General features: G+C 42.2%; 1 protein-coding gene across 17 annotated transcripts in view; it reads right to left on the minus strand.

Annotated features, from left to right (window-relative positions):
• mpp7a (MAGUK p55 scaffold protein 7a) overlaps positions 1-23949 on the minus strand; it is a 400728-nt gene that overhangs the window by 209776 nt on the left and 167003 nt on the right. For 15 of the 17 annotated variants that reach the window (XM_059639113.1, XM_059639088.1, XM_059639095.1 and 12 more), the window contains one exon: positions 22108-22226. The exons of the other annotated variants lie outside the window; for them this stretch is intronic. In XM_059639113.1, coding sequence (XP_059495096.1) covers positions 22108-22143 — 36 coding nt within the window. In that variant the 5' untranslated portion in view covers positions 22144-22226. The remainder of the gene's footprint in view (positions 1-22107; positions 22227-23949) is intronic. 17 annotated transcript variants of the gene reach the window in all.

The raw sequence follows: 23949 nt of genomic DNA on the forward strand, positions 1-23949 counted from the left end.
TGGAGGGGATGGATGATGGGAAACCCTCTTGACTGATCACACATTAAGGCCCTTAAGTAATCAATTATTGTCCACTTAAGAGCCTCAACCCACTGCTGTGCCAATGCCCTGCTGTCCTAGGGATCAAGAGTAAAGATGGGGGCGAAGACTGGGCCACTGAAAGCCATTCCCTTGCCCTTGCTTCCAACCATACCTGATGCTCTTCAGCTTATGAACTTCCACCTTGCAAGAACTGAAGCACATGCATTCAACATATTACTGTTTAAACCTTTAAGCTTGGCCCTGCAAAAAAGAAACTCAGACACAAAAGCTGCCAGTCTCTGATTGGCCCCCATCAGAACTGCTAACCAAACCTCAGGATCAAGTGTTTCACCAAAAAGCTTGCTAATCAGCAGTTAAGTGACTTAGTGCAGTTTGATTCAGCAAGATTTCTCACTGTTAGTGGCAGGTCAACCCTGAAGACAGTCACCTGACAATTACCACATGGAGCACTCAGTCATGACTGATTAGATATTCTACTATATGTTGGATATGTTCTTGATGCAATGAGTGATCATAGGAGTCTGAGATGCAATTGTAAATTGATCCTTAAAATAGACTGTTGTTCTGTACTGCAGTACTTTTCCATTAAGCAAAAGCTCCACAGGGCATTAAAAATATGAAAATAAAGTCCGATTAGCCTCTCTTGCCTTTTTTGATGATTTAATTCAACTGACAGGTATGGCCATGAAAATAAAACTCCCTCTTTAGGAAGTTGAGGAAATCACTGCACCTGCTTCATTCTGTTGATTCACTGAAAGCACTACTTTGTAATGGAAAGAGGCACCATTTTGTTTTGTCAGTTTCAAGCAACCTAGCTGAAAGATGTGTTGTAAACCGTAGCCATTACGAATACATTTCAAATGCCAGTAATGACTTGAACTCATAGGTGCTCCACTTCAAGAACAGCCACTAAACTGAAGAGGCTGTGATAACTGAATATAGCTTTCAGGAGGCTTCTTAATTATCTGCAAACTTAACACGCAGAGTCATAAAGCCACAGAGTCATACAGCATGGAATCAGACCCTTTGATCCAACTCCTCTGCATTGACCAGTTATCCCAATCCAAACCAATCCCATCTGCCAGCATTTGGCCCATATCCCTTCAACCCCTTCCTATTCATATACCCATCCAAATGTTTTTTAACTACTGTAATTGTACCCACCTCCAACAATTCCTCTGGCAGGTCATTCCACACACACCAACCTCTGCATGAAAAAGTTACCCCTTGGTTCCTCTTACATCTTTCCCCACTCACCTTAAACCAATGAACCATTTTGAACTTCCTCCTCTGAGGAAAAAGACCTTGGCTATTCACCCTATCCATGCCCCTCATGATTTTAAAAACCTCTATAAAGTCACCCATCAGCCTCCAACGCTCCAGGGAACAAAGACCCAGCCTATTCAGCTTCTCCCTATAGCTTAAACTCTTCACCCGCCAACATTCTTTCAAATCTTCTCTGCACCCTCTCAAGTTCAACATCTTCCTTCATATAGAAGGGTGACTGAAATTGTGTGAAGTATTCCAAAAGTGGCCTAACCAATGTCCTGTACAGTTGTAACATGACATCCCGATTCCTATACTTAATGTTCTGAACAATGAAGGCAAGTGTGCCAAATCGTCTTCTTCACCACCCTGTCTACTTGCAACCACACTTTCAAGGAACTATCTACCTCTGCCTCTAGAGCTCGCAGAGCCCGACCATTAAATGTACTTGTCCTGCCCTGGTTTTCCTTACCAATATGCAATACCTCACATTTATTGAACTTAAACCCCGTACACCACTCTTTGGCTGATTGGCCCATCTGATCAAGGCCTCATTGTATGCGAGGTAATCTTTTTCACTGACAACTACATCAACAATTTTGGTGCCATCTGCAAACTTACTAGCCATACTTCCCACGTTCACATTCAATTCATTTACAAAAATGAAAAGCAGTGAATCCAGCACTGATCCTTGTGACACATCACCGGTCACTAACCTCTAGACTGAAAACCAACCCTCTAATTTTCTTTTCATTGCAGTAAGTTTGCTTTTCCTTATCAATGCTAGCATTTTGAAATCAGTGTTTTATTAAGTTGTTGCAAGTTTAAATTTTTCCAATGATTTTAAAACATTGTCATTGATTGATTCTCAAACACAAACCAGCACAAACTGAATCAGTGACTTTGAAGGAAACATTAGTGGCATGTAGATCTGAAGGCGCATGAGACTGCATATGGAACGGGTGGAAAAATAAAGAGGCATGGAATGACATGGGAAAGTTCCGGGTGGCGGGGGGGGGGGGGGGGAAGCAGGGTGGTGGATGGGAGATGAAGGTGATGAGCTATTGACACTGTCAGTCATCAGATTTCACTAAATATTTCCTGTGCATGACAGACTCCAATTCTTTACTTTCAAAGATTTAGCCCTATAACCCCTCCTGCTAAATGCAAAAATGATCTGCAACCCAAGTGCAACAACATTTTGTTTCTGACCAACTCACTATTTAATTTCTGTGCACTGACCATTAGCTTGTTTTGACTGATCTACTAAAAACCCTTGCAACAAGGCATGCCGCCTTTGTTCCCAGGTAGAATTGAATGGAGCAATCAGGGGAACATTCTGCGACCACTTTATAGTTTTCTGCTAACTATGCACAGCCATCACTTCAAATAAAGTTGGCAAAAGAAATTTGGGGTGGCCAGTTTGACCTGAGGCAGCATGGGGACATGAGGTCTTGATAAACATTGGGCCTGTACTGCTGTGTTAAAGGACACAGGCAGTCCTCTAATCTACCTGACTCTGCAACCACACCCCTTATAAACTCCAGTTTAGCTCAAAAGATGCACTGAGAGCCAAAGGTATACATAAAAAAGGGAGGAATCCTAAATGACAATGGGGCAAGTTCATATTTCAGGAGATATGGAAGTGCATTGTTTAAATTTTCCAGAGCTCATAGTTTGTGGGAGAGAAGTGAAACAACAATAACGAGAGCACAATTGGAATATCAGTGAGAAATTCTATCCCAGTATACACATTACATTTGCAAAGACATTATTCACGTAATGGGCTTTGTGAAAAGCAACAGAATAACATTCAGTATTCTTTTGAATCATTTTTATTCATGGGAGACCCATTTAATTATTTAAGGGTTACAGCATGTCTCTTTCAACTTACGAGCAAATTTCTATCATCTTGCTATTGTTTTTAAGCAGATCTCTTGTTAAAAGTATCAATTTGCCTCATTTTATTGCATAGAAAATTGAAAATATCTTCCACTCTCACTGATTTCACAAGTTAGCGTTCTAAAGAAGTGTCAAATTGTAAATCCATCCTCCAGCGCTTAGCTGTTTATCAAAATTATTTACAGCTAATTTCAAAAACTTCATTTAGGCCATCACTTAGTACATCTTCATATATGAAAAGAAACCAGTGTTTGTTTTAGAGAGAGAGGCAGAACTGGAGAAGAGGAAATGGAAGAGGGAATCTAGGTAAAGGATGAGATTGGTTCTGGCCTCTTCCCCTGCCTTGCACATTGAACAGAGCAAGAACGAGTAGACAAAGAAGAAATGGGTAAAACATTAACAGCAAGGTGATTAAAATGGAGGGGTAAAGACGGGATTGAGTGAGCAGTACAAGGTAGAAGACTTGATGGAACTGAGGGCATTAATGATGGTCAAGACAAAGGATTTCAGCTATGCAAAAGATCATTGTTCCATCATAACTTTCACCAAAAATGCAGCCTTCAGGCATTGATGCTTTACCCCAACTCTACTAAACCTCAAAGTGTTTCGTCTCATTTGGAAGGATAAACAGGCTAAAGAAAGATAATTAAGGAGAAGGCAAAAGGATGCAAAAGATAATAAGAGAGGGAAGGAGCCGAAAATCAAACAGAAGAGAGATAAAGACTCAGTGCAACCCCAAGAATTAGCAGGTCAGCAAAAAGTCCTAAATAGAGGAGGAAGATAGAGAGACACAGGAGACAGTAACAGGGACAGACAGAAAGAGACAGAGGAAGAGAAAGAGGATTTCATGCAGAAACTGTGCGACCAAGAGCGAGGCCTATGGTACAGAGTGAGCATGACATCCCTGAGATTCAAGATCAGGACTTGGCTTAAAACATGTCAAGAGAAATTTTGTCCATGGTCGGGGTCAAGAAGGTCTGACTGCAAATAATGCAGCTTTGTAAACTGAGCAGGTAAGAAGTGGAAGAGCCTCAATACTTGCAAATTAAACTGTAAAAACCTCAAATCTAATCTCTGGATTATTTTGTACAAGCAAACTGGCAAATGGTAAGAAAGATCAAAGCGTTAAATGTATGGTACAATAAACTGAAGTGGGAGAAATTGGTTTCAATTCATGAGATACCAGTACCAACAATGGACAAAATAGGGGCTGTATTGTTGAGATGATCATGACTTGAACCTTACTGCAACTCGTGTTCTGGTGAGCTGCATAACTAGGGTAGCATGAAGGACTTGCAACTAAATCATGATAGTAATGTGATAAACTGAAGTGAGGATGCAAAGCAAATGAGCAAAGTAGGAGTGCAGAAACAATCTCAACAGTAACCTATATGGTAAATGGAAAAGCTCTGGGGAAAATTGATGCACAGAGAGATCTGGGTGTTCAGATCCATTGTACCCTGAAGGTGGCAACACAGGTCGATGGAGTGGTCAAGAAGGAATACGGCACGCTTTCATTCATCAGATGGGTATCGAGTACAAGAGTTGGCAGGTCATGTTACAGTTGTATAGGACTTTGGTGCAACCCACATTTGGAATACTGCGTACAGATCTGGTTGTCACATTACCGAAAGGATGTGGATGTTTTGGAGATGTGCAGAGGAGGTTCACCAGGATGTTTCCTGGTATGGAGGGCACTAGCTATGAAGGCAGGTAGATTAGGATTATTTACATTAGAAAGATGGAGGTTGAGGGGGGACTTCATTGAGGTCTACAAAATCATGAGAGGCATAAACAGGGTGGATAGCAAGAAGCTTTCTCCCCCAGCGAGGGCGACTCAGTTGCTAGGGGTCACTTTTTTCCAGGTGAGGGGAAAAGTTTAAGGGAGATATGTGTGGGAAGTTCTTTACACAGAGGGTGGTGGGTGCCTGGAAAGCGTTGCCAGTGGAGATGGTAAAGGCGGGCACGATAGCATCATTTAAGATGTATCTGGACAGATACATGAATGGGCAGGGAGCAGAGGGATACAGATCCTTGGAAAACAGATGACAGGTTTAGATAGAGGATCTGAATCGGCGCAGGCTTGGAGGGCCGAAGGGCCTGTTCCTGTGCTGTAATTTTCTTTGTTCTCTGTTAACATGGCAGCAAGGGGCAGAGCATACAAGCAGTGCAATAGTTGATAAGGCTGGAGGTTGTAAAAATACTAAAAAGAACGAAAGACTGCATCAGAATGCTTGTTGCATTTGTGACAAAGTGGGTGATTTGATCACTCAAAGACAATTAAAATGTTTTTCAGATCATAACGCCCCACAGAAATATGGTTCTTAAGAAGGATCACTAGACCAAAAATGTCACTTCTGCTATGTCTTCACAATTGCTGCCAGGCCTACCGAGTTTCTCCAGCTATTTCTGTTTTTTTTTTCCAGAAGGACAGGAAGCTAGGAAATGGTGGAATGGTAGCAACGGTAAAAAGAATGGCATTCTTGCAACAAAAAGAGTTGACGTTAATTTGAAGATCAATGTACAGAATCACTTTGGACGGTGTTCGGAAACACTCAAGGTGAGATGTTACTTATGGTAGAGGTTTATGGGAACCCACTGTCCAACAGTATCCATGATGCAGGGTTGGAAATAAATCATAGGGACTTCTGATGAAGTTGCAACAATAATATAGGGTGACTTTTAACTATGTATAGATTCAGTGAATCAGATTTGCAGAGCTAACTTGGAAGGTGAGCTCATTTAATATTTTCAGATTCTCAGAACACTGTGTTTTTGATCTATACCAGATATTGAATAGCCTGATTTCTGGAATGTGCAATGACAGAGAAATAATTAATCATCTCTCCTTATATGCAATCCTAAGTAGCAGTAAAACCATAAGAGTAGAAGCAGAAGTCGGTCGTTCAGCTCATTGAGTCTGCTTTGTCATTCCGTGAGATCATGGATGATTTGATAATCCTCAACTCTACTTTCCTGCCTTTGCCCATAACCCTCAATTCCCTAAATGGTCAAAAATCTGCCCATCTCTGCCTTGAATATATTTATTGACCCTGCCTCAACAGCTCTCTGTGGTAAAGAACTCCACAGACTCACTACCCTCTAAGTGAAGAAATTCTTCTCTTTCTTAAAGATTTGCTCATTTATTCGTAGAATATGCTCAGTTGTCCTGGACATTTCCACAAGAGCAACCTTTCCACATCTATCTTGTTATCCCCTAAGAGCCTTGTGTGTCAATTAGGTCACCTCTCATTTTTCTATAGTCCAACAAGCGCAGGGCCAATCTACACAACCTCTCATAAGACAGTCTCTCCATATCTACTATCAGCCTTATGAACGTACTCTGGACTGCTTCCATTCCTTTCTTTGGAGGTGGGGGTGCTAAGATTGTTTATATTTCAGTTGTAGTTTGAAGATGGCCTTGTATAGTTTTAGCAAAACCTTCTGACTTTTATGCTCCATTCACTTTGAAATAAATGTCAATATGTGCCCTTGTTATTACCGCTAAATTTGGATGCTAGCTTTGTGTGATACATGGGCACGGTCTCCCAAATCAGTTCTGTAACTTCCTACAATGTTCCTCCACTTAAGTGATATTCAGCTCCTCTCTTCTCCCTGCTGAAGTGCTTAACCTCACATTTCCCCACATTATACTCACTTTGGGAAACTTTAGCCACTTGTTTAACCTGTCATGATGTAAATTCTATGGGTTATCCTCCCTACTTGTTTTCCCAACTATTTTTGGTATTAACCCATAGTACCATCAACTTGGCTCATCAAAATTATCAGTAAACATTGTGGCCCTAATGCCGATCCCTGTGGCACACCAATCATTACAGCTTGACTTTCTGAAAAATATCTCCCTTATCCCATCTCTGCCTTCTTTTCATTTGGCAATCCTCTATCATTCTAATGTGCTTTCTCAACACCATGGGCCCTTACCTTATTAAAAAGCCTAACGTGGGGTACCTTATCAAATGTCCTAAAGTAATTCAATGATCACATACAGTTTGAAGGTGAGAAGAGAGGATCTAATGCCAGAATCTTAATCTTAAACAAGGTCAGAGCAGAAGGTATAAGGGCAGAATTAGTTCAAAATGAAATTTAAAAAAATAAATTAAGGGATATATAACTTGAGATGTAGAGGCAGACATGTAAGAAGACATTTCAGAGCACCAAACTAAAAGACATTCTATTATGAAAGTAAGGCTAAGATAGAGAGGATGCACATCTATGACTATGCAGGAGAGTTGAAAACACTGCCAAATTAAAAGAAAATGTATAGAATTTCTGAAAGATCAGTGGCAGGTCAGAAGATTGAACAGAGTACAAAAATAAGCAAAGAAATGACAAAGAGTGAGAAATTAGCATTTATGCAAATATTTGTCAAGGAAATGTATAACTAAAGCAAGCATTGGTCCTCTAGAGAGAACGTGAAGAACTAATAATGGAAAGTATGTAAATGGCAGGGAGTTGGAACAGATATTTTGCATGTCTTCCCTACAGTGGGTATAAAATCTCAGAAATCATCTTATGTTAAGAAGTGAAAGGGAGAGAGAACTTAGAACACTTACATTCACCAGGAAAAGGGTAAAAAAGAGAATTAATAGAACTAAAATCTGACAAGTATACAAGTACTAACTCACTACTTCCTGGGGTATTTAAAGTAGCAGCTATGAGATAACAGATGCAATGGTTTTAATCTTCAAAAATTCCCTAAATTCTGGAACTCTTGCATTAGGTTGGGTAACAGTGAATGCAGATCTTCTATTCAAGCTAGGAGAGAGACAGAAATCATCAAACTGTGGACCAATTAACTTACCATCTGTCTTCAGGAAAATACTGGCATCTGTTATTAGGGAAGTTCATGTAGCATTTAGAAAATCTCCATGCAGTCAGACAGGGCCAACATGGTTTTGTAAAAAAGAAATATCATTTGGCTAATGTATGAGTGTTCTGGGATTTAAGTGGTTAGGCTGTGGTAGAGAGGGTTGTAAAAGGGGTGGGTGAGTTCCATTACTGATGAAGGAGAATGTCACAGCTGTACATCTTGAAGGACTCATCCAGCAAGGCCATACGGGTAGAATTCAGAAATAAGAAAGGTGCCATCACTGTGACGGGGTTATGCTAAAGGCCTTCCAATAGCCAGCAGATGTAGCAACAGATATGAGAGCAGATTGTGGAAAGATGTAAAAACAATAGGCAGTTTGTAGGAGGTAATTTTAATTTCCCCAACATTTACAAGACTCCCTTACTTCCAGGGGCTGAGATGGGGTAGAATTTATTAGGTGCATCCAGGAGGGTTTTTGGTAATGTTATGTCGATATAGTCCAACAAGGGAAGAAGCCAAATTGTATTCAGGAATGGGCACGGCCAGGTAATTGAAGTTTCAGTGGGGGAGTATTTTGGGAATAGTGATCATAATTGTGTAACTTTTAAGATAGTTATACATTAGGAGAAGACTGGTGCTCAGGTGAAACTGCTAAATTGGGGGAAAGCTAATTACAACAGTATTAGGAAGGAACTGGAAAATTGAGATTGTGGCTAGTTTTTGGAGAATAAATCGATATCTGATATATAGAAGTCTTTTAACAGACAGTTGATCAGAGTTTAGGACCAACACCGTCCTGTGAGAATGAACGATAATGATGGTAAGTCTCAAGAACCCTGAATGATAACTGATATTGAAAGATTAGTCAAAAAAAAGGAAGCATATACAAGGTTGGGAAAACTAAAATCAAAAAAATACCCATCAAAAATATAAAGAAACAAGGAAAGAACTTATCAAGTAATTAGGAGGGCTAAAAGGGTTTATGAAATATCCTTGGCAATTAGGATCAAGGAGAATTCCAAGGCATTTTGTACATCTATTAGGTGTAAGGGGGTAGCTATGAAAAGGACAGTCCATGCGAAAACAAAGGAAGAAATTTATGTATGGGGCTGGAGGAAGTGAACGAGGTCCTTAATGAATACTTTGTACCAAGGAAAACAACATGGATGATGGTACAATTCGGAAGGGACAAGTTGATATTCTTGGCCGTATCAATATGAAGGAGACAGTGATGTTGGGTGTTTTGAAAAACATTAAGGCAAAGTGGGAGCTTGGACCAGGGGCCTGTCGGGAAGCCGGTGAGTCAGAGATTTTTAAAACTTTAAAAGCTTACCTCGAGCATCGGAACCTTCCATTTCTGGTTGCTGCAGCAGCACCTCAGAGCAGAGGTTTCTGGGAAGGGAGGGAACTTTTTTCATCCCTCAGCTATATAAGTGATCGTTGTCTAAACCTGAGACAAATCAGGTAAGCTTTTCTTTTCTTCAAACTTTTTGATTAGGAGATTAGCAGGGATGGCAGTGCAGATAGAGGAATGTTCCTCCTGCATGATGTATGAGGTGAGGGACGCCATTAGTATCCCATCCAAATACGTCTGCAGGAAGTGCACCCAAATCTTTGCCCTCCAAGACCGTGTTAGGGAACTGGAGCGGGAGCTGGATGAACTTCGGATCATTTGAGAGGCAGAGTCAGTGAGAGACAAGACCTACAGGCAAGCAGTTACTCCTCAACATGAAGAAAGCTGGGTAACTGTTAGAAGGGGGGGAAAAAGCAGTCAGTACAGGGATCCCCTGTGGTTGTTCCCCTGAAAAACAAGTATACTGTTTTGGATACTGTTGGGGGGGGGGGGGGGGGGGCGGGGGGGGGGCACTTACCAGGAGCATGCAGTAGGGTGGAGGTCTCTGGCACAGAGTCTGTCCCTCTTGCACAGAAGGGAAAAGGGGATAGAAAGAGAGTGTTCGTCATTGGGGACTCAATAGTTAGACTGATAGAAGATTTGCCGGGAACGAAAGAGACTCACTGTTGGTGTGTTGCCTCCCTGGTGCCAGGGTCTGTGATGTCTCGGATCGTGTCTTTGGGGTCCTGAAGGGAGATGGTGTCCACATAGGCACCAACGACTTTGTAGAAAGAGGGATAGGGATGTCAGGCAGGATTTCAGGGAGCTAGGGTGGAAGCTGAGAGCTAGAACAAACAGAGTGGTTATCTCTGGTTTGTTACCCGTGCCACGTGATAGCAAGGTAAAGAATAGGGAGAGATATCAGCTGAACACGTGGCTGCAGGGATGGTGCAGGAGGGAGGGCTTCAGGTACATGGACAATTGGGGCTCATTCTGGGGAAGGTGGGACCTCTACAAACAGGGCAGTCTCCACTTGAACCAAAGGGGCACTAATATCCCGGGTGGGAAATTTGCTAGTGCTATTCAGGTGGATTTAAACTAGCTCAGAAGGGGGATGGGAAACTGAGGTGTAGTTCTAGTACACAGGAGGATGAGCGTAGGGAGGACATGGACAGGACCTCATTGTCACAGGAGTGTGCTGGCAGACAGCAAGTTGGATTGAAGTGTGTCTACTTTAATGCCAGGAGTATCCGGAATAAGGTAGGTGAGCTTGCAGCTTGGATAGGTACCCGGGACTTCGATGTTGTGGCCATTTCGGAGACATGGATAGAGCAGGATCAGGAATGGATGTTGCTGGTTCCAGGGTTTAGATCTTTCATTAAGGTCAGGGAAGGTGGTAAAAGAGGGGGAGGTGTGGCTTTGTTAGTCAAGGACAGTATAACGGTCGCTGAAAGAACTTTTGATGAGGACTCACCTACTTAGGTGGTATGGGAAACAGGAGAGAAGAGGTCACACTGCTGGGAGCTTCTATAGGCCTCCGCAAAGTTCCAGGGATGTGGAGGAGGAGATCAGCAAAACTATTCTGGGCAGGAGTGAAAGGAACAGGGTGGTCATTATGGGAGACTTTAACTTACCTAACATTGACTGGATTGCTATAAGTCTAGGACGTTGGATGGATCAGTTTTTGTCCAATGTGTGGAGGAGGGTTTCCTGACTCAGTATGACGAAGGGCCGACAAGAGGGGAGGCCACACTGGATCTGGTACTTGGTAATGAACCAGGCCAGGTGTTTGATTTAGTGGTAGGTGAGCACTTTGGATAGAGTGACCATAATTCGGTTACTTATAGTTTAGCAATGGAAAGGGATAGGAACATGCCACAGGACAAAAGTTATAGATGGGGGAAGGGCAATTATAATGCAATTAGGCAAGAATTAGGAAGCATAGAATGGGTTAGCAAAATGCAGGGGATGGGGACAATCGAAATATGGAGCTGGTTTAAGGAACAGATATTGCATGTCCTTGATAGGTATGTCCCTGTCAGGCAGGGAGGAAGTGATAAGGTAAGGGAACCGTGGTTTACTAAAGAAATTGTATCTCGTTAAGCGGAAGAGGGAGGCTTATGTGACAATGAGACGAGATGGTTCAGATGAGGCGAAGGAGAGTTACAGATTAGCTAGGAACGATTTAAAGAGAGAGTTAAGAAGAGCAAGGAGGGGACATGAGCAGACATTAGCAGGTAGAATAAAGGAGAACCCTAAAGCTTTCTATAGGTAAGTGAGGAATAAGAGGATGACTAGGGTAGGAGTAGGGCCAGTCAACGACAGAAGAAGTGGGAGATTGTGTGTGGACCCTGTGGAGATTGGAGAGGTGCTAAATGATTATTTCTCATCTGTTTTCACTGAGGAACGTGACAATATTGTAAAGAAGATGACCGAGTTATGGGCTACCAGAATTGAAAGGATTAAGGTTAGAAGGTGTGAAGGTAGATAAAATCGCCTGGGCCGGATGGGGTTTTTCCAAGGATTCTCTGGGAAGCTCGGGAGGTGGTGGCGGAGCCTTTGGCCTTGATCTTTGAGTCCTCATTGTCTACAGGTTTAGTACCGGAGGATTGCAAATCTTGTGCCCTTGTTCAAGAAGGCCAGTAAAAATGGCCCAGGTAATTTATAGACCTGTGAGCCTTACGTCTGTTATGGGAAAAGTTTTGGAAAGGATTATAAGAGATAGGATTTATGATCATCTAGCAAGCAACAATTTGATTGGAGATAGTCAGCATGGATTCGTCAAGGGCAGGTCGTGTCTCACAAACCTCTGAGTTTTTTTGAGAAGGTGACCAAGCATGTGGATGAGGAAAGGGCAGTTGACATGGTGTACATAGACTTCAGTAAAGCCTTTGATAAGGTTCCACATGGTAGACTATTGGAGAAAATACAGAGGCACACGATTGAGGGAGATTTAGCAGTTTGGATTAGAAACTGGCTTTCTGTAAGAAGGCAACGAGTGGTGGTTGATGGGAAAATATTCAGCCTGGTGTCAGGTCACGAGTGGTGTGCCTCAAGGATCTGTTTTGGGACCACTGCTGTTTGTCATTTTTATAAATGACTTGGACACAGGCATAGGTGGATGGGTTAGTAAGTTTGCAGATGACACTAAAGTCGGTAGAGTGGTGGACAGTGTGGAAAAATGTTGCAGGTTGCAGGGAGACTTGGATAAACTGCAGAATTGGGCTAAAAAGTGGCAAATGGAGTTTAATACGGATGAATGTGAGGTGATTCACTTTGGGAAGAATAATAGGAAGGCAGAAATACCAGGTCAACGGAAAGATTCTTGGTAGTGTGGATGCGCAGAGGGATCTTGGTGTTCATGTACATAGATTCCTGAAAGTTGCCACCCAGGTTGATAGTGCTATTAAGAAGGCTTACGGTGTGTTAGGTTTTATTGGTAGAGGGATTGAGTTCCGGAGCCGTGATGTCATGCTGCAACTGTACAAAACGCCAGTGCGGCCTCATTTGGAATATTGCATGCAGTTCTGGTCGCCCCATTACAGGAAGGATGTGGAAGCATTGGAGAAGGTGCAGAGGAGGTTTACCAAGATGTTGCCTGCTCTGGAGCGCAGGCCCTTATGAAGAAAGGCTGAGGGACTTGGGTCTGTTCTCACTGGAGAGAAGGAGGCTAAGAGGGGATTTAATAGAGACATACAAAGTGATCAGAGGATTAGATAGGGTGAACAGTGAGAGCCTTTTTCCGAGGATGATGACTTCATCTTGTGCAAGGGGGCATAGCTACAAATTGAGGGGTGATAGATTTAAGACAGATGTCAGAGGCAGGTTCTTTACTCAGAGAGTGGTAAGGGCGTGGAACGCGCTGCCTGCCAACGTAGTTAACTCAGCCACATTAGGGGCATTTAAACAGTCCATGGATAAGCATATGGATAATGATGGGATAGTGTAAGGGGAGGGGCTTAGATGAGTTCACAGGTCAGCGCAACACCAAGGGCCAAAGGGCCCGTTCTGCGCTGTATTGTTCTATGTTCTCTAAGTCCTTGGGGATTGAAAGAATCTATCCCAGGATACTGAAGGAGGCAAGTGAGGAGAAGGCTGGGGCTTTGACAGACATCTCCATATGCTCTTTCGCTGCAGGTGAAGTCCCAGACAATTGCAGAATAACCATTATTGCCTCAAGGAGGGAAACAGATAATCCAGGAAATTACAGGCTGGTAAAACTTATATCAAAGGTAGCAAAATTATTGGAGAAGATTCTTAGGGAGAGGGTTTAGACACAATTGGAAAAGAATGGATTTATTAGGGCCAGTCAGCATGACTTTGTGGGGGAGAGATCTTGTCTCACAAATTTGATTGCCGTTTTGAGGAAATGATGAAGCTAATTGATGAAGGTAGGGCAATGGATGTTGTCACCATGTACTTTACTTTGAGCATTTGACAAGGCCCCTCATGGAAGGCTGGTCCAGAAGATTAAGTCACATTTGATCTATCGTGAGTTGCTAAGTCGGATACAAAATTGGTTTGTTCAAAGAAGATAGAAGGTATTTACGGAAGGATGTGCAGGCTAGGCGAATGAGCCATTGGAAATGCAGAGTTAAAGCGATAGGGTAGTGGTGGATCTGGTTGGAATGCTCTTCAGAGGGTTGCTGTAGACTTGATGAGCCAAATTGCCTGCTTGCACACTGTAAGGATTCTATGTAATTATGAAGGTCATTTTCAGGTTTGTAAGATGTAATGCATGAAATGCCATAGGGATCAGTACTGGGGCTTCACCTATTCACAAAGTGCAACAAGATCTGGATTAATAAGGTTGCTGAATTTGCTGATGACAGAAGGATGGGTTGGAAAAGACTTCTTAACAGAATATAAAGAATCTGCAGTAGGAAATTAGAAAGATCAAGTGAGCTGGTAAAAATTTGGCAGATAGGAATACAAGAACTGATTTACTTTGGCAGGATGAATAGAAAAACAACAACCTACGGAGAGAGATTGCGAAACACTGAGGTGCAGAGGTATGTACATACCTTGGTACATGAATCACAAAGTTAATATCCAGGTAAAGTAAGTCGTGATGTTATTGTTTACTAGAAGACAACTGGATGATAAGAGTAGGGATGTTTGCTTCAGCGGTATAGAACAGTAAGGCCACATGTAAACTGCCATGTACAGTTCCGATTTATTAGAGAATGGAAATAATTGCATTAAAAGCAGTTGATAGAAGTGTCAATTCACTGATACTTGGGATGAGGGGATTATTTTATGAGGAAAGATCATCAAATCAGGCCTCTTTCCACTGGCGCTTAGAAGTGAAAGCTGATCTTACTGAAATATGCAAGATTCTGAAACGTTTTGATAGTGTTTTGTCGTGTGGCTTTTTGCCCACATCTATGACTTTGGGATTAATACAGACTAGTCAAGCAGAAAGCAAGGTCAACAACTGTCTCCAGACTCAGGGTCCTTTAGGTTTCAGTTTATTGCATCTTAATACAAAAGGTCTTAGAAATGTTAATCAATGATATACCAGGCTCTAATCTTACTGTTACATTAAGGCAATTTTGAACATGTTTCTCTCCAGCTATGTCTCTCACATCCTTTAATTACCTCCACTCACATCATGCTATTCATGCCACTCTGTGACAGCATCATAAGGTTTCTCGAAGTTTAAAACAGTTGAGGTAGATGTAGAACAGATAGTTCCCTTTGTGGGACAGACTTGAATGAGGGAAGATGGTTTTAAATTAAGGGCTCTCCTATTTAATCCTGAGATAAGGAGCATTTTATTTTTCCCTCCTAGCGTCATCAGTTTGTGAACTTTCAACCTCAGATGCCAGTGAGGCAGGGTCATTGGATATTTTCAAGGCAGATTCTTGACCAAAAATTGAATCGAAGGTACAGAGGATAGGCCCAAATGTGAAATTGAGGCCATAATCAGTTCAACCACAATCTTACCCGACTCCCTTTTTTTATATTTTTCTACAACAGAAAAATGTGACAGACCCCATATTCTTTGATTAACAGCAGGAGATGTTTTAAATCACACAGAAGATTTGGATTTTTTTTAATCATCATTTGCTATTTGTTAAAGTTAAGTGTGTTACAAAAAATACAGTTTCTGTTCATGTCACCATTTGTCCTGAATTGTTTTTATCTGAATAGTAGTCTGATCATGTTGGTGATCTGATGAGACTTTATACATTTTGCAATAGCTTGTGGAACAGTGGAGCATGAATATCAGAGTCTCAATTAAGTTGTGACACTGGTAATGAATATGAAGTCATGTGTTTCATCTGGGAAAGCCAGACTACAGATTAGAATGGTACCAAAGCATTATTTTATCTGGAAAATAAAGAACACAACATAATTTCAACAAATTCAAATTTCAAACTGCTAAAAACTTAAATATCTTAAAAAACCCCACCATAAAATCTGACATCGTTAACAACAATAAACCAAGAGTAAGCACCTTGTGATTTGGAAACGCTTTACCCACAATTTTAGCCAGGAACTTCAAACAAGGAAAGCATTCTCATCTCCCAGGTAAAATGTTTGGGCTCAAGTCCCAGTCTGGAGACTTGAGCACAGAATTTAGACTTTAATACTCAAGTGGGAGAGCTGCATTATATCAGTCATTGTGATTCAGAAAGAAAGTTAAACTGATGACTTCTGAGGTGGGACTGAAAGATCCCATGGCCCTATTTCAGAGTATCCTGGCCAACACTCATCACTCAACTGGTTTCACAAAAAAAACCATCAAATTTCTGCTACTGGAAATTAGTTGTGCACAAGTTGGCAACCACATTTCTACAACACTGATACCACTTCAAATGTATTTAATTGGTTATAAAATGTTTTGAAACATCCATAGATCATGGGAGTTATTGTGTAAATGAAACTTTTGAAAAATGCTCAAGTACAACAGGAGCAAATTTTTCTTAGTTATTATAATTTATAGCCATGATACTCAACTTTAGAACAAAAATAACAGACTTAATACTGTATTTTGCAGCCAAGACAGTAGGAGATCACATTTAAACTGTATAATGCTCTATTCAGGTGGTCTCGAGTAAAATTTTCAGTTTGGTCACCAATACATCAGAGTAGATAACAGATGTAACAACCAGATGATTGCTTAGGGTACGGGGAAAAAAAAACTTTGTCACTCATCCTTTAGGAGCTAGAAATAACAGAAAATCAATGAACAAGAAATTCATCTCATCAAGAAACAAGTTTTTCAGAAGGTAATAATACATACTTATTTGCACCCTGTACCATTCAAGAATCACAATGGTTTGAGAATAGGCATATAAGAACATGAGAATTCAAAGGAGGAAAATTTTATTGAACTCAACAAGCACGTTCTCTCAATTTACTTGCTATTACAGCTTTTAGAATCCAAATCATCGCCTTCAAATATGTTTGTACTTACTTCCATTTATACTGATCACTGAATGATCGACCCTCTCATTTCATTTCTCTTCATGAAAAAAAACATTTCTGCCCCTCTTACTCTAACATCCTAAACTATAATTTAAATGCAGTTGAAAATAACAAGTGTTATGACATCAGCATTTAAAGTCAAGTCTGTTGCTATCTTGTAACCAATAAGAAATTTCAAACAAAAATCATGGGATTTAGTATGCATCACAGCATATCCTTTAACATCAAGCACCTGAAGTAATTAGTGACATTCTTCTCCTCAAAACTCACATCAGGTATCTTTCATCTACTGCATAGCTACCCCATCTATTGGTGTATGTTTAAATAACAGGATGTGTAACATTCAGTGATAATGGGAACTGCAGATCCCAGAGGAGCTCGAACAGTTCATCCACTTCACCAACACCTTCCACCCCAACCTTCAGTTCACCTGGGCCATCTCCAGCACATCCCTCACCTTCCTGGACACCTCAGTCTCCATCTCAGGCAACCAGCTTGTAACTGATGTCCATTTCAAGCCCACCGACTCCCACAGCTACCTAGAATACACCTCCTCCCACCCACCCTCCTGCATAAATTCCATCTCCTATTCCCAATTCCTCCGCCTCCGCCACATCTGCTCCCACGATGAGGCATTCCATTCCCGCACATCCCAGATGTCGACGTTCTTCAAGGACCGCAACTTTCCCCCAACAGTGGTCAAGAACGCCCTTGACCGCGTCTCCCGCATTTCCTGCAACACATCCCTCACACCCTGCCCCCGCCACAACCGCCCAAAGAGGATCCCCCTCGTTCTCTCACACCACCCCACCAACCTCCGGATACAACGCATCATCCTCCGACACTTCTGCCATCTACAATCCGACCCCACCACCCAAGACATTTTTCCATCCCCACCCTTGTCTGCTTTCCGGAGAGACCACTCTCTCCGTGACTCCCTTGTTCGCTCCACACTGCCCTCCAACCCCACCACACCCGGCACCTTCCCCTGCAACAGCAGGAAATACTACACTTGCCCCCACACCTCCTCCCTCATCCCTATCCCAGGCCCTAAGATGACTTTCCATATTAAGCAGAGGTTCACCTGCACATCTGCCAATGTGGTATACTGCATCCACTGTACCCAGTGTGGCTTCCTCTACATTGGGGAAACCAAGCGGAGGCTTGGGGACCAGCCTGTCTCTGCCTCCCTAACCTGTTCTTCCTCTCACCCATCCCTTCCTCCCACCCCAAGCTGCACCTCCATCTCCTACCTACTAACCTCATCCCACCTCCTTGACCTGTCCATCTTCTCTGGACTGACCTATACCCTCCCTCCCTCCCCACCTATACTCTCCTCTCCACCTATCTTCTTTTCTCTCCATCTTCGGTCTGCCTCCCCCTCTCTCCCTATTTATTCCAGAACCGTCTCCCCATCCCCCTCTCTGATGAAGGGTCGAGGCCCAAAACGTCAGCTTTTGTGCTCCTGAGATGCTGCTGGACCTGCTGTGTTCACCCAGCCTCACATTTTATTATGTGTAACATTCAAGTGGTTAACATGTCCACAGGGGTAAAACAAAAGGGCTCTGAAGTGCTGTATTGCAATTGTATGTAGAATGGGGCTAGGGTTGAATTACAAACTTCAGTGTCTCAGCATGACCGGCTTGGATGGAATCCTCAGCCATGCATTCAGATCCTGTGCACGCCAGCTGGCAGGAGTATTCACTGACATTTTTAACCTCTGCTTACTATGATCTAAAGTACCCACCTGCTTCAAGGAGATCGCCATCATCCCAGTGTCAAAGAAAAATCATATAGCATGCCTCAATATCGACCGCCCAGTGACTCTGAAATCCAAAATTAATTATGTGCTTCGAGAGTTTGGTTATGGCCCACATCAAGTCCAGCCTTCCAGCCTGCTTTTATCCCTTGCAACTTGCCCACTGGCTCAACAGGTCCATGTCAGATGCCCTCTCCCTGGCACATGTGGACAACAAGGATACTTATGCGTCCGGCTCCTACGCATTGTCTACAGCTCCACCTTCAAAACCATAATTCCAAACAAATGAATTTCTAAACTGCAGGACCTAGGTCTCTGCTCCCTGCTCTATAACTGTATTCTTGACTTGTACACCAATAGACCGCAATCAGTAAGGATTGGCAACCATACCTCCTTGATGATAACCCTCAATATGGGTGCCCTGCAAGGCTACAAAGTCAGACCCTTATTATTCTCCTGAAACACTCCTACCTATGTGGCGAAATTCAGCACCAACTCCATTTACAAGTTTGCCGACGACACCGCAATTGTCAGTCAGATCTCCAACAATTATGAAACAGAGTACAGGAAGGAGAAAGTGTGCTTATTGGCATGGTGTAAAGACAACAATCTCTTCATCAAGGCGTAGAGCTGGATGCAACACAGCAGGCCAATCCCCATCAGAAGGAGCAGGAAAGCTGAAGTTTTGTGTCTGGACCCTTCTTCAGATATGTGGGAGGGGAAGGGGATTCTGAAATAAAGGGAGAAAGCGGGGGAGGCGGATGGAAGATGGATAAAGGAGCAGATAGGTGGACAGGAGACAGACAGGCCAAAGAGGTGGAAATGGAGACAGGAAAGGGGAGTGTAGGTGGGGAGTCAGGGTGGGGATAGGTCAGTCCAGGGAGGATGGACAGGTCATGGAGACAGGATGAGGCTGGTCGGTAGGAGGTGGGGTTGGGGCCTGAGCTGGGAGGAGCGGATAGGCGGGAAGAAAGACAGACAGGTTAGGGAGGCAGGGAATGAGCTGGGCTGGTTTTGGGATGCAGTCGGGGGAAGAGAGATTTTGAAGCTTGTGAAGTCCACATCAATACCATTGGTCTGCAGGGTTCCCAAGCAAAATATGAGGTGCTGTTCCTGCGACCTTCTGCAACCACTGATATGGCCTCCCCTACACTGGGGAAACCAAGTGAAGGCTTGGAGACCGCTTTGTGGAACATCTACACTCGGTTTGCAACAAACGACTGCACCTGTGACTGAAGTGTTGTGAAGCATTTCAACTCCTCCTCCCACTCTTGGATGATATGTCCATCTTGGGCCTCCTGCAGTGCAACAGCGATGACTTCCGAAGGTTGACGGAACAGCAACTCATATTCCGCTTGGGAACCCTGCTGCTCAGTGGTATCAATGTGGACTTCACAAGCTTCAAAATCTCCCCTCCCTCTACTGCATCCCAAAAACCAGCCCAGTTCCTCTCCACCTCCCTCACCTGTCTGTCCTTCCTCCCACCTATCCGCTCCTCCCAGCTCAAGCCTCAGCCCCACTTTCTACCGAACAGCTCAAGCCCGCCTCCTTGACCTGTCCGTCCTCCCAGGACTGACCTATCCCCACCCTAACTCTCCACCTACACTCACCTTTACTGGCTCCAGCCCCACCTCTGACCTGTCTGTCTCCTCTCCACCTATCTTCTCCTCCATCCATCTTCTATCTGCCTCCCCCCCACATCCCTATTTATTTCAGAATCCTCTTCTCCTCCCCCATTTTCTGAAGAAGGGTCTAGGCCCGAAACGTCAGCTTTCCTGCTCCTATGGTGCTGCTAGGCCTGCTGTGTTCATCCAGCTCTACAGTTTGTTATCTTAGATTCTCGAATTTTGGCAGTTCCCACTATCTCCGAATCTCTTCGTCAACATCAGCAAAACAAAGGAGCTGGCCATTGGCTTCAGGAAACCCTGCCCTGCCCCTGCCCGCAACAACCGTCCAGAGTGTCAAGTTCCAGGGAGTGATAATCACCAACAATCTTTCCTGGTTCACCCACTTTGACACTGGTCAAAAAAGCACAACAACCCCTTCACTTCCTCAGGATGCTAAGGAAATTCAACATGTCCACAATGACTCTTACCAACTCTTACAGATGGACCATAGAAGGCATTCTATATGGATGTATCACAGTTTAGCATGGCAACTTCTCTTCCCAAGACTGCAAGAAACTTGAGAGTTGTGATCACAGCCCAGTCCATCATGCAAAGCAGCCTCCTATCTATTGACTTCATCTATGCTTGCCACTGCATCAGAAAAACAACTGACATAATTTAAAACCCATCCCACCCAGCGTACTCACAGAAGATACAAAAGTTTGTGTAAACACACAAACAGATTGAAAAACAACTTCTTCCTGCCATTATCACACTTTTGAATGGACCCCTTAAATGTCAATACTGATCTCTTTCTACACGTTCTCAGCAGCTGTAACGCTGTATCCTGCGCTCTGTTCTGTTACCCTGATACACTTGTACAGTACAACCTGCCTATACAGCTCTTAAACTAACACTTCTTAATCTACCTCAATACATGTAACAGTAATAAATCAGATCAAAATCATAAATCCATTAAGAATCACTTTGTGACTGGGTATTAGGATTTAGTAGCAACCTTTTACTTTGTCAATTGATTAAATACTTTATTTTAAATAAGAAATTGCTTTGATATAATTAAAATTATTGAATCTATGTCGGAATTCATTTATAATATGCCAAGACGACTGAAGGAATCTTACTTTTTTTTATTCTCTACCAAATTGTTCAAACAGTTTACTGATGCAATTAGTTCAAACATTCAATATTCAATTAAAAATATAGAATAAATAATTGGGATGCAATGGGCAAAGAAGTGCACAACAAAGGATATAAATAGGGAGCTCATTATTATTGGATTTTTGGGTGCATTCACAAATCACAAGCATTACTCAGAATTACTGCCTAAGGATCAACATTGGAAATTTTCTCCTCTCAAATATAGCACAACTGTCAACAATATGTTAGAGATTCGACAAACATTTCAAGCAGCAAGGAACTCCAATTCAGCTGGCTGAGTTCCCTACTTTAGCCACATTGCTCCGGGGAGGTGTTTGGAGGAAGTCAAGCATATTTTTAGAGGTGGGAAGTATTAAGTAATTAGGGGATGCTTCACAAATGGAATAGAGGGGGCTTTGGTCTCAGATCATCCACTAATCCACTACATCCAGAAGCACAGAGCAATTCCCTCAGTACTTTGTTCAACGATTCACAGTTTGCATTGTTTCTAATAAACTAAATCTAACTTCAGCAATACAATACTTGGGCTAATTTAATGCAATGTAACAGATTATCACCTCATCAAAACTAACCATCAATGCAATTTGGGAAGTACCCTTTTATACAACTTCCACTCAAGCAACATTCATGATAAAGCTCAGAACAAAAAGCTTTTTGTTTTTGAACTAGCAATAATATGGTGGTCAGTTGACCAGTTTATATCCAAAACATTTTTCCATATGCTTTCTTGGTTAGTTTACACTGCGGTTACCTTCACTAGTGAATGAAGGCTTTTTTCACCAAACATATCCCGTAGGAAGGTCAGATCTTCCTGGCTGTTCACATGTGACTGCAGCTGAGTTGGCAAGGAAGCCAACAATTCATACAGACCTGTGAATAAATATGAAATACAGTAAGAGTAATGCAAAAGAAATCATCTACTTAAATGATACTTATTTCTCAACTGCCTGAATGGAGTGTTTCATTTTTAACTTTAAGAAAACCACAGGCTATGAAGTAGAACTGAAATCTCTGGAGATGCTCAAGGTTACAAAAGGCGCTGTCTCAACTACAAATGGCACGTTTCCCCATCAGTCTCCAAGAGACAGACAGTAGCACTCTGTTCCACCGCAGCATAAAGCACAATCGTCCGTCAGGCACCCGCTATCAATATGAGTCAAAAGTAATGCAGCAACAGTGAAAGTTCATGCCCCCTTTAGGGCGGTAGCCTGGCATTATTTAAAGTCAAGCTGCAGCATATGCTTACTTTCCCAAGAGGATTATACAGGCTAAAACAGCAATTTGCCGCTTTCACCCAGCCAGAATCTATAAAAACAGGCAGATTATGGTGGCCTCCAGCAAACCATTATTTAATAATATAAACCATTATCCCACATTGGAATAGTTTGATTATGGTTACCAAAATTGTTTTATCATAAACTATTCACAAAAAAAAATGAGAAATGCTGAAGCAGAGTTTAAGTATGCAGGCATGAAGACAATAGTGAATAGTCAGTCTAAACTTAACAATGCAAAGAGATCCTCACATTAATGGTGTTGAGAAGAAACTGAATGGACATTAACACAATTTACAGGGTTGACATCTTATCCACAAATTTTCACAATCAGGAAAATAAAGTGTAGAGTCTAAACAGTGATTAAATCGAAACTCTAGGTTGTATACATACTAATTTTAAAAAAGTAAAACTAAACTATCAACTTTATTCCCTGCTTGTTCAGTATTTAATATTGAATTGCTGTAGAAAAAGACAGAAATGAATTTCAAAAACTTGAGGGCACATAATTGTCATTCTTGTTTGAAAATCACAGCCATCGTTGAAGCAGATTAAAAGAAAAAGTACAGTGGCTCTGTGGCAACACCAGGTCATCATCTTCATCTCTTCACAGTATTTCAATTACTTAAGTAACAAAAGGACACTTATTCCTGAAAGGAACATAAGTTTAGAGAAACGTTTATTTTATTTTAAACCATTTTTGCAAACAATGTGTGTGCTGAGAGCAACCACCCAGAACTTAAAGGTTTTGTGAGATCAAACCCCATTGATTTACCGAAGCTGAACATTCCCATAGCGAGCAAACAACAAGTTGCACAAGAGACTCTACATGTTGTAAGACATTCCACGGCGCTTGACAGGAGCATTATCAGACAAAAACTGACAGCAATTCACAGGAGGAGAATAAGGGCAGGTGACCAAAAGCCTGATCCAAGACTTAGGTTTTAAGGAAGGCTGTCCTCAAATTTAAACATTGAAATGAAATCAGTTCCCACAGTGATGCCATGTCCCAGGTGTCAAACAATGGCCAAATCAAGTTAGAAAATATGTTAACGACACACAGGAATAAACTAAATTTTTTCCAGATGCTGTAATTTTGCAGTTTTTCTTTCAAACAGCAACAACGTATTTATGTAGCATAAAACAAAAGCTAAGTACGGCTGATGCTGGAGATCTGAAATAAACAGTGTTGGCGAAACACGACAGGTTTGGCAGCACGTATGGAAAGGGAAAGTGAACTAATGGTCTGAATAGATTTAACTGCTTTGGAACTGAAGAAAACTAGATTTTTTTTTGTTTATATGTTGCTTTGAAAGGGG

This window comes from Stegostoma tigrinum, chromosome 2 (genome assembly GCF_030684315.1).
Source record: "Stegostoma tigrinum isolate sSteTig4 chromosome 2, sSteTig4.hap1, whole genome shotgun sequence".
NCBI classification, from domain to species: Eukaryota; Metazoa; Chordata; class Chondrichthyes; order Orectolobiformes; family Stegostomatidae; genus Stegostoma; species Stegostoma tigrinum.